General features: G+C 40.0%; 1 protein-coding gene across 10 annotated transcripts in view; it reads right to left on the reverse strand.

Annotated features, from left to right (window-relative positions):
- The window catches only part of LOC5575057 (collectin-10), a 188147-nt gene that overhangs the window by 83184 nt on the left and 92570 nt on the right, over nucleotides 1-12393 (reverse strand). For all 10 annotated transcript variants that reach the window (XR_002500167.1, XR_002500168.1, XR_002500166.1 and 7 more), the window contains one exon: nucleotides 10449-10463. Coding sequence is in view for 3 of the 10 variants with exons in the window: in XM_021843164.1 (XP_021698856.1) it covers nucleotides 10449-10463 (15 nt within the window). In the remaining 7 variants the exon portion in view is untranslated. The remainder of the gene's footprint in view (nucleotides 1-10448; nucleotides 10464-12393) is intronic.

The raw sequence follows: 12393 nt of genomic DNA on the forward strand, positions 1-12393 counted from the left end.
CAAACCAATTTTCCATTGCAAAAGTTCAACACCCAAGTTGAAGCTCTGCACCGACTGGCACTGGAAGGTAATTTGTAGGTACAAGCACCTTGTGAGTTATTCAAGTGCGTGTCTTTGTGCGTTTAAGCCATCGTGGGCTACGCCGTAACAATGACGGGACGAAATATAAACGGCATATGGAAATAAATCTACGTTTTGAATTTTATTTTGAATATAACTACCATTTGGTCGCAAATTCCAAACATTACCTAACTTCAAGTATTTTTAAAACCCTCGATGTGAAAATTATTCAAGTAATTTACTCAACAAATCATTACTTTAAATAGAGTTTTCAGAACTTATGTCAAAACATTAAATATTTCTATTGCAAAGCCTAGTTGACAGAAAACGGAAATTTATATCACTTGAACCCAGACACCGTCCGCATAACTTTGCTATACAATCGTGGATGTTACATAAATCTAAGGAAGTGTAGTGATGCTGTTGCTTAATTTTCTGATTTTAAAAATTCGTGGTTTGGCTTATTTAAGGTGAAGATAAATTCACTTTAAGTAGATATTATTTGCACTTTTTAAAGATCGTCCATAAACCCAACAGTTCCATCCATGGTCCAAAGCATTGGAATGGCGGCATGCATCCGCCTACCGACATGCGTGGCAGCCATTGGGACAATCGTTCACAGCGAGCTGTTAAGTTGGACAACGTTTTTAGCAGTTCTTGCATGTTATCAATGCTTTTATTGGGTGGTTTCCATATTATTTTTCACACCAAGCCATTTCAGACGCATTTACACTGCAATCTATATGAATGTTCTTGCGTTGGGTCTAGAAAACTATCAACAGTGTACAAGAATATTTTGAACGATAAATATTGTATGCAATTCATTGTTCAATTAGCCCCAGTCATATCAACTGTCATCAAGTAAATTTGAGTATATGTTTACTTGAGAAGTTCAAACCACCGAATTCATGTTTCTCATACATTCATTTAAGCATTTGAATTGAAAACACTCGATGCAATCCTGGAAAAACTACGTACGTATTTCTCAGGCAATTAGTATTAGAAAGTAATTCCAAGATTCCGAAATCATTGCAATTATTGCATATCATTGACTTATACCGTTTAGTCTCAAATTCCGAACAAACTCATATTCCGAACACTTGGTTTTTGTATGAAGATTTGGTTGAAATGTTTCGCTGAAATATGTCACCAAATAACAAGGAAATGGTAGTCAATTGCAATTCAATTTTAACGTCTCCAATATAATTTATACCGTGGGAGTAGTGATGATTCTCTAGTTTGAGACTAGTAGAACAAGCTCAGACAAATTTATTTGCGATATTATTCATTCGAATACGATTTATTCGTGCTGTTCGGAATTTGCATCAAGGTGTTCGGAATATGAGACAGAAGTAGCACAGTGTTCGCCATTTGAATGAAAATGGTGTTTCATACTTTCACGTTAAAACAATACTAAAACTAATTAAACCAATATTATTATTGGTACACCCAACAGTTTACAGTAAGACTTTGCGAAGAAATGAAAATTTACACAAATATCAGCCAATTTATGCCAATCAGATGCATTTGAAGTCACTGTTGGCCTTAAGTGTTCGGAATATGAGTCAAAACGGTACTTGGATTTCACACGCATCGCTTTTAAGCACTCCCTTGAGAAATTTCCAAGAAAATCTGTAGGAGAATTACCGAAGATATTTTAAGAAATTCCTGGTGTAAGCTACTTAAAAGTCTCGAAAAAACTCACACAGAACTTCAGGCTACATAAAGAACTTAACGGAGATCTAAGTAACTTTAAAATTCCAAAAAAGCTCCAAGAAGCAGGTTTCAAGCTTAACAAGGATTCAGACATGAACCTTTTTGGGGAGAATTACAAATCATAAATCAATGGAATTTCATGAGCAGTTCCAAAGTTCAAAACAAGTTCCGCATGAGCATGTTCGAGTATATCAAGTAATTAAAATGTTTTGAAAGTCTTAAAGACGTTTGAAAGGGTCGTCCACAAGTTTGTCAACGTTCATTTCAGGTAGCATCACTGCTGAGCGCAAGTCATGATCACAGTTTTACGCTTCAACTAGTGCACTTTCACTTGAATGAATGATGCGGAGCAAAAAATGATGTTTTGAACCACTAATAGTAACTAATTAGACTGCTTAGAGTGCTACATATCAACTTCCAACAGCAATTAAGCTTCGAAATGCCGAACATCAAGTTACTGGGGTATTTTCTATTATTTTTTTTCCTAAAGTGAGCTGAATTCAAGGCCAGAGTTTGGCCATATAGTCTAGAATAATCAGAAGGTAAGTATTTTTTACACTGTACAATAGTTGTGACCCTCATACTCTGTGTTTTTTCACCATTCAGGTGTTCATCGTACTGCTGCTTTTACTTTTCGATTATCTCGTGTCCGTCCGTCAAGATGCTCTCATCCCTATCCCAGCACATTTCCCAGAACTACCGCATTCCTTAACCCATTAACGCACGAATTATTTCACATCCATAGTAATCACTTGATTCTTTTTTGAGTATCGCAATAAGATGAAATATGTGAAAACCGTTATTTGAATGTTAATCTGCGGTCACTTTTTTTCATAATACACAGTGGGTCATACGCACGCAAAATATTGACAAAAAAAGAGTTCAAATTAATTTCACAAATGTCCAAAGGTGGCATGGCGCATTAAAAAGTGACATGATATTGTGAAAAATAAAATGTAACAACATGTTGACATACATATAAATAACAAAACGAACCTAGTTTGAAAATTATGAAAACTACATCACAAATGATATTGAATGATGTTGAACAAGCAAATACACGTACATGTGCAAAACATACTAAATTGCACATACAAACATAAATACATACACACATATAGCCGTAGGAGTCGCATACTGCTCTTCTATTTTATTCCAGGCTCTTTAGTATCAAATTATTCCGTAATACATACTTATAAAACTTCCACAAAATGGTAATGCAATATTTATACGGAGAAAATACCACCATAGGATTCTCAAAGAATATCCACCGTATTGCCACAGAATTCCATTAGAATTTGCCCAGGATGCCTTCAGAAACCTCACGGAATTCCCATAGGAATTTCATAATTCCCGCAGTGTTTCTGCACAATTCCCACAGAATTCCTAAGGGTTTCGCACAACGTTCTCAGAGAATACTTACTTGATTCTTATGGGATTCATACACGATTCCCAAAGTAATTCCCCAGGATTCTAGAAATTCTGATTGTTTGCCACATAACTCTTCCCTGTGAGAATTCACGCCGGGTATTCTCAGAATTTCCAGATGGTATCCACAGGACATGCACAAGAATTTCAGAATTCTGAATGTATTTTCAAAACATGTGCTCACTATTTCCGCAGTATTTCCACACACAAGAAATCAAGCATTTATACTGGAATACCGGGATCCACACTGGAACCCCAAAATCCATACTAGAAATCCAGCATCTATGCTGTAATCCCACGATTAACACTGTAACCCATACTGGAATCAAAGCATCCACACTTAAAAACCAGGATCCACACTGGAATTGCAAACTCCATACTGGATTCCCTGGACCCATACTGGAATACCAGGATCCAAATTTGAATCCAAGGATGCATACTGAAATTCCAGAAGCTGTACTGGAATTCCAGGATCCATACTGAAATCCCAGTATTCAAACCGGAATACCGGAATCCGCATTGAAATACCGGAGTTCACACTGGAAACCCAGGATCGAAAATAAAAAAACAATATCCACAAAGAAATCGAAGGATTCCATAGGAATCCCAGGATTTACACCGGAAGCCTAGGATTCAACTTGGATTTCCATCATCCACACCGGAATCTGAATCATACTGTAATTTCAGGATCCACACTAGAAACCCATCAACCACACTGAAGTCCCAGAATTCACATTGGTTTACTAGTATTTTTACTGAAATTCTAGGATCCACTCTGGAATCCTAGAATTCATTCATGATTCCCACGATCCATACTGAAATCTAAGGATCCACACAGGGGCCTTCCTTAGCCGAGTGGTTAGAGTCCGCGGCTACAAAGCAAAACTATGCTGAAGGTGTCTGAGTTCGATTCCCGGTCGGTCCAGGATCTTTTCGTAATGGAAGCTTCCTTGACTTCCCTGTGCATAGAGTATCATCGTACCTGCCACATGATATGCGAATGCAAGAATTGCAACTTTGGCAAAAAAAAACTCTCAGTTAATAACTGTGGAAGTGTTGATAAGAACACTAAGCTGAGAAGCAGGCTCTGTCCTGGTGAGGATGTAATGTCAATATGAAGAAGAAGAAGAAGAAGGATTTACACTCTAATATCAGTATCTGCACTGGAATACCAGGTTCTATACTGTAAACGAGGATTCACACTGGAATCCCATAATACACACTAGAATCTAAAGATCTACACCAGTGGTCACCTAAGATCCCTGCCGAAATCTACTGAAATTCTGCGTTACCCATTACAATCCCAGGATCCACTTCAAAATCCCACGATCCACGCTAGAATCCCTGGATCTTTACGAGAATCCCAGGATCTACACTGGGAATACAAGTTCTACTGTTCTTACTTTGGTATCCCAGAATCCATATTGAAATCCCAAGAACCATACTTTAGTCCTAAGATTTATACTGTTTTCGAAGGATCCACACTGGAATACCAAAACTCAGGTTTCAATATCAGAATCCATAATTCCAGGATCCACACTGAAATTCCAAGATTAACACTTAAATCGATTTACACTGTTACCGAGGATCCACACTGAAATACCTAAATCCAGGCAGAAATCTCAGGATCCACACTGGTAATCCCAAGATCCACTCTTGAACCCATGGATCTACACGAGTATCTCAAGATCCGGACTGTAAGACTAGGATCCAAACTGGAATCCCAATACCCACACTGGAATCCAAGGATCTACACTGAAAACTCTCCACACTGTCATTCTACGATCCCCATCAGAGTCCCATGTTCCACTCTGCAATCCTTCGATCAATTCTACAATTCCAAAATTAACACTAGAATAAAGGGACCCATGCTGAAAAATCAGAATCCATACGAGAGTTCTTGGATCTGCACTGGTGTTCCAAGAAACACATTGGAAGTCTACGATCTATACTACAAACCCAGGATCCAAATTGTAATCAAAGGATTCACACTGCAATATCAGGGTTCACACAGGAGTTCCAGTTTTTGGTACGGTAAATGACTGAGTATTGCGTAACATTGGTACCTCGCGTACCTATAGGAATAAAATAGACCCCATTATGTAGTCCTTAGCCTCCCAGCAACTCCTATTCCTACCTCCTCGTGGTACTGGCCGGGGTACGAGTAGTCTTAGATCGAGTAATCAACCCCGATGGAAACTCTGGTCGTATGTTGACAGGGAAGAGGGGGTTTGCTTTTGCTTTTGCTTCTGCAAACCTGGAGCGTCTGTACTCCATGTTAGGAGCGGCTCACAACAGCGTCTGCTTCCCATGTCAGGGGCGGCTGATTATCGTACGAGAAGAACTCGAAGCTAAACTGCACACTATGGTCCTCCGAACATTAAGTGAGAATGGTCCTTTGAAAATCTAGGGGGTTGGTGTTAGGCCCTGCAAGCCAGCCTGAAAATAATTAAGCAACGAATAATCAACGAGAGATTACGAACTGGGACAATCGGTGGAGACCACAGCGACGTAAAGGAACTAGTGATTGGAAGCTCGGTACGTGAAACTGTAAATCACTCAACTTCATCGGGAGCACACGCATACTCGCCGACGTGCTAAAGGACCGCGGCTTCTGGATCGTAGCGTTACAGGAAGTGTGTTGAAAGGCATCAATAGTTCGAACGTTTAGAGGTAACCATACCATCTACCAGAGATACGGTGCGCAGCTCGAACGCGAGTACGACAGCTGCCCAAGCCGCGACGTCAAAATCGTGATGAATGAAAACGTCTTACGACTAATTGATTTCGCCGCACAAACCGTCCACGTTCTAATTGATGGACGACCTTTCTCCGACATTTTTGACGTCAGGACCTGTCGTGGCGCTAACATCGACTCTGACCACTATCTGGTAATGGTGACACTGCGCCCAAAATCCTCCGTCATTAACAACGTACGGTATCGACGGCCACCTCGCGGCTTAAACAACCGGATGACGCAACTGTGTACGCGCAGCTCCTCGAGGATGCATTACCGGAAGAGTGTGAGCTGGATGAAGCCTCTCTTGGGGACTGCTGGAGAACAGTGAAAGCAGCCATCAACGATGCAGCTAAGAGCAACGTCGGGTACGTGGGACGGAGTCAACGGAACGATTGGTTTGACGAGGAATGTAGGCAGATTCTGGAGGAGACGAATGCAGTGTAGGCGGTCATGCTGCAGCAAGGGACCCGGCAGAACGAGGAGCGTTATAGACGGAAACGGCAACAGCAGACCCGTCTTTTTCGGGAGAAAAAACGCCGCCTGGAAGAGACGAAGTGTGAGAAGATGGAACAGCTGTGCCAGTCTCAAGAAACACGCAAGTCCTATCAGAAGCTCAACGCATCCCGCAACGGCTTCGTGCCGCGAGACGAGATGTGCAGGGATACGGATGGGAACATTTAGACGAACGAGCGTGAGGTCATCGAAAGGTGGAAGCAGCATTTCGACAACGGATGATGCGTCAGTAATGCGGGCGATGGAAACCAACCAGCCCCCACTTTGAGGGAGGTTAGGGATGCCATTAACCCGCTCAAAAACAATAAATCTTCCGGTAAGAATGGTATCTGAGCTGCCCTCATGAAGATGGGCCCGGAGAGGCTGACAATTTGTCTGCATCGGCTGATAGGCACAATCTAAGAAACATAACAGCTACTGGAGGAGTGGAAGGAAGAGGTAATATGCACCATCTGCAAGAAAGGTGAAAAGTTAGATTGTGAGAACTTCCGAGCGATCACAATTCTAAATACGGCCTACAAAGTATTATCTCAGATTATCTTCCGTCGTCTGTCACCTGTAGTAAACAAGTTTGTGGGAATTTATCAAGCCGGCTTTGTTGAAGGTCGATCAAAAACGGACCAGATCTTTACTGTACGGTAAATTCTCCAAAAATGTCGTGAATACCAGGACCCATCGATTTCAAGGTGGCATACTACCACGTAGAGCTATGAAAATCTTGGATGAGAACAACATTCCCGGGAAGCTCACGAGACTTTTAAGAGCGACGATGGAAGGTGTGCAAAATTGTGTGAAGGTTTCAGGCGAACACGTTCGGATCCCGCCGGGGACAAGGACAAAGATGGACTTTAGTGCATGTTGTACAATATTGCGCTTGAAGGATTGTTATGCGGAGAGCCGGGCTTAACAGCCGGAGTACGATTTTTACGAGATCCAGTCAATTTGTTTGCTTCGCGGATGATATGGATATTGTCGGCCGAACATTTGAAAAGGTTGTAGACCTGTACAGTGTACACCCGCCTGAAACGCGAGGCAGCAAAAGTTGGACTGGTGGTGCATGCGTCCAAGACAAAGTACATGCTAGCTGGTGGGGCAGTGCGCGGCAGGGCTCGCCTAGGTAGTATTGTTACGATAGACGGGGATACGTTCGAGGTGGTCGACGAGTTCGTCTACCTTGGATCCATGCTAACGGCTGACAATTACGTGATGGAGACGCATCATCAGTGAAAGTCGGACCTACTATGGCCTCCACAAGAAACTGCTGTCAAATAGATTCACACCCGCACCAAATGTACCATGTACAAAATGCTCAAGTACTCTCCGGGCATGAAACGTGGACGAAGCTCAAGGAGGGTTTACAAGCACTTGAAGTCTTCGAACGTCGGGTGCTTAGGGCGATCTTTGGCGGTGTGCAGGAAAATGGTGTGTGGCGGCGAAGGATGAATCACGAGCTCGCCCAATTCTACAGCAAACCCAGTATCCAGAAGGTGGCCAAAGCTGGAAGGATACGATGGGCAGGGCATGTTGCAAGAATGCCGGACAGCAACTCTGCAATGATGGTGTTCGCGTCGGATCCGGTTGGTACAAGAAGGCGTGGAGCGCAGCGAGCTAGGTGGGCGGATGAAGTGCGCACGCATCGATTGGGGCAGAACCGAGGATGGAGAGATGCGGTCACGAACCGAGTATTGTGGGGTGAAATTATTGATTCAGTGTTATCTGTTTAGATGTTAACTAGAAAAATGCAAAAAAAATGAACGTAGTTAACGTTAAAAGCTAATCATAAAGTCGTTACTCGTTTATACGATGCTAAGTAAAATCGTTATATATTAAATACCACGCCATTTGGGACAAATTACAATTTAAGCCACATTATAGACTTTCAGTGAACTATGATGGTCCCTAGAAACAGCTTTCCAAAGGATTGCTGTTCCATGACTCGATATTTCCATGAGTCGATGGTCCCTTCAATATCGACTCATGAAGGTTTCACTGTAGTTTATTTTGAATGCAATACATTTCACTTTCTCAGCCATAGAAACGATGGGCCGTATTTGACGTTTCGTGACAGTGGAATCTGGGCTGCATATGACGTTGATATTTTTCCAATTCGCGAGTCTCTCTCAGTTTTGTTCTATTCTTAACGACAGATTCATCTTGGTACGTTTAGTAATGAATGCAGCTAAATTTAAATACTTTATAAACCAGATACTAATGTTTAGTAAATTAAGTTTGAAAAGCAACAGATGTATGAACAAAATTGATGGCTGAACATCCAAGTTCAGTGAAACTATTCTATAATTATGTAAAACACATTGAAACATTGAAACAATAAGTTATCTGTCTAACGAATAAAACAATGATAAATACCACATACCGGTTGATCATTAAGTTCTCACGCTAGCAATACCGCTAGGTACCGACCTGTGACCAATTTCAATCTGCAATCCTAATAACCATCGAAGTGATCGAATCAGCAAAAGTATTGAGAGGGAGCAAAACTGAAGACCGACATAATAGTGTGGAGCTTTAATTATTGATCGCCTCCCATTTTGAGCACCCAGGCTTCGCAAACAAAATTGTGTTGCTTGGATCGACTTCGACAGGAAAGAGCAGCGTGAGAAATAATGTCAAGCACCGCTAGAATACGCATCGACTAGAAGACGATTTTCATCGGAAATGGATGTCGTGAGCGGACTAAAACTCACTGACTATGATTTTAGTCAATAAAATAAGTGTAGATTTGTATTAAGATGCCAAAGATACGTTTTTAAATCGAAGATTAGATCAAATAATCACATGTTCAATATTGGTATAGGGGGATTAGGGGCATAATGAACATACGGGGCGAAATGGACACCCCCTCAATATCTATCTTCATCAAAAGTTCATACACTGCATGGAATCTGTATTGCATTTGAAATGTTTGACGGTATAAAAGTTTGTTTTTTGCTCCAATTTTCCTTCAAAATTTGACTTAAAGTTTTTTTCAGTTTCAAATTGGCATATAAGCAAGGCCGTGGAAGAATCTATATTTTGAGCAAAGTAACGAACCCAGAAAGGTTCTTTTTAGCTATTATGATAGAGGGAGAGCTCTTTTACATATAGGAACGATTAACTGTCATTAAATATATTAGAATCACTAAATGTCATGCAAGTGTTCATTTCGCCCCGATACCTTTTTACCAGCCTTGTTTTCGACCTAATTTTCTATCTCGCTTTTCTGATATATGATATGATTATTATCATCATGAACGAATGTAGCACGTCGTACTAACATCAAATTTGAAAACTAGCCGGGGGTAAATTAAAAACATTGCCATTGTATGGTCTTAAAACGAACATTTGCTTAACGTGTCCATTATGCCCCTATTTCCCCTAATTCCAACAATATATGAGATAGGTTCAATGTCTATGTGAATTGCAACCTAACAGCAGATGAGTCAAAACGTTGAACGTGCGTGCGACTTGTTAGGTTGAACGTGAACAAAATACCATATGATGTAATAGTTATTTTCATACTTAGATCATATTATGTGACAAAGTTATAAATACGACGAGAATTCCATCATTAAACCTCCAACATTTTCAATCAATAAGCAGTGGTTTTGCAACCGAAAGATTTATGCTTTTGCGCAAACCGACGCGAGCATAATCCGTTCGGTGCCTATTACAGGGGAATCAATCTGCACGTTGAGATCTAATGGAAGCGTCTGATGCATGGAAAAATCTGGTGAATATCGTATAAATTGCTCGGCATTTAAATGTAGCTATGCAATTACGGCGCAGAGCCAAAAGAGTCGGCTAGCTACCGGTTTTGTTGGTTGGTGAAAAGTGTATCAGGCCTCGAGAGAGAGAGAAAGATATGGTGAACACGAAAAGTGTGTGGAGGGCATCACTGATGAATAAGGGTCGTAATTCTCTTTGATCTCTAAACATCAATACGGCTAAAGTGATGTTTCCTTCGGTAGCTGTAAATAATTTGGGTACGTACCTGAGAGCTGGGATGCTGTGAAAAAACATAAGAGAAAATGGAAATATAATGTTAAAATTGCGTTGAATATGATTTGATGTTTCTTTAAAGTCTCTGTCAATTAAAGCGTTGTCAGAATCATGCAAAGTGAATTTTACAACCAGAATTTTCCTAAATTTAAACCTAGTTGTACCATATTTAAGTTACGTTAAAATTCAACACCTTCAAGATTGTTAGATAACCATGGTGAAACATTTTAAATAATAGACGTTAAGCCAGCAACAACAGAGCGGTGGAGAAACTGATAGGATCACAGTTGAGCTTCATAGCAAACCAGGAAGACGACCAGTGCAATATTTATGGTACACCAATTACATTAATTTAATAAACTCAAAAGTGCCTATAAAGTGCCTGCTGCATAGACGTTATACTACTTATTGGTCAATGGGTTAAAGCTGAGGTCGAGACAGAGTCAGATTACATTAAAGCGATTTTGCCGGTTGCTGTCAACTGATGGACCCCCGTCCGACCGTCATTCAAACGATGCCAATCTTGACAATCTACCGCAGAAATGCTATATTATAGTTAGCCTCGTCATAGGTTTTCATCTTTTCCTGTAACCACTGACCGAGAGCGAGGAAAAATGTCTCAATAGATTTTTCTAAGGCAGCATCAACCGTCGTCGTACTTTAGCAATGATTATGTGTCAGATTTTTCATCAATCAATCAACGTAATCGGAGAAGAAAATGATGATTGGTGGGAGCTTTTAATGTGCAGAGGTGGTCACATATGGGTTTATTGATTTTTTTTTTCAGCTGAACAAGGTTTCCTCAGATATTGACTTTTGAGCGTAATTGGTTTGAAATTAATGGTCAAACAGGCAGCAGCCGCGTTACATGTTTTGTCTAATGAAAAGCTAAAACAGATTCTTGTTCTCTGCAAAAAGCATTTTTTTAAATAAATTAGTTTTTTTTATTTTTACAATCAATTCTTTATGCCAAATACTATTGAATGCTTTTTCTATGTCTAGAAGCGCAAGACCAGTAAAATAGCCTTCAGATTCGTTGGAACGAATCAAATGTTATATGTAAAAGTATATGAGTGGTCTAATGTCCATGTCCAAGCTGTCCATTGGCAAAAATTGAATTTTCGTTGATGTGGACCATCACCCTGTTCAAAATAACCTTTTCAATAAGGTTGCTGATGGGGGAAAGTAAGTTGACAAGATAATAGCAAAAAGCTTCTGCAGGATTTTTGTCAGGTTTAACAATTGGTTCAAACTTGGCATTTTTCCATTTGTCAGAAAAATACGCCAACTGAAAACATTTATGTCATATTTCAAACAAGAATGATACGCTACTCTCTGCAAGTTTCTTGATGAGGATGTAAAAAATTCTATCATCACCAAGGGTTTTCATATTTTTGAATAAAAGTTCTTACTTCTTCCAAAGTCTTCCAAGAATAAAAAAAAACGTTCTTTTGATTGAGAATACTTTTTGAAGTCCTGAGTAACTTGATTTTCAATTGGATTAGTAAGTCCTAAATTGAAATTGTGATAGCTTTCAAACTATTGTAAATAGTTTTTGAGCTTTTTCGAAAATGGTTAGTAGTAATTTATTTTTATTTTTCAATGCCGGAAATGGCTCCTGAGGGTTTTCTTTAAATGTAAGATGATTTCCAAAAGGGCTTAGAGCCAAGGTCCAATTATGAAATTTTATTTTCAAAATTGTTGTTTCTTAAATGAGAAAAATGTTTTTTAATTTCTTTTTGCAGATTCTGCCATATAATTTTTATAGCAGGATCGCAAGTGCGTTGAAATTGCCTTCTCCTAACGTTTATAAAACGGATCAAGGAAGTTGCGAATTCAGAGATTCACCCTTCCTTTTGCTTGTAGTTGCAATCATGTTTAGTGACTAAACGAAAGAAGAAGAGACCTTCTGAGAGGTTTTTACCCAAGACGGTATC

The sequence above is a fragment of the Aedes aegypti genome, chromosome 2, assembly GCF_002204515.2.
Source record: "Aedes aegypti strain LVP_AGWG chromosome 2, AaegL5.0 Primary Assembly, whole genome shotgun sequence".
Taxonomy (NCBI): Eukaryota; Metazoa; Arthropoda; class Insecta; order Diptera; family Culicidae; genus Aedes; species Aedes aegypti.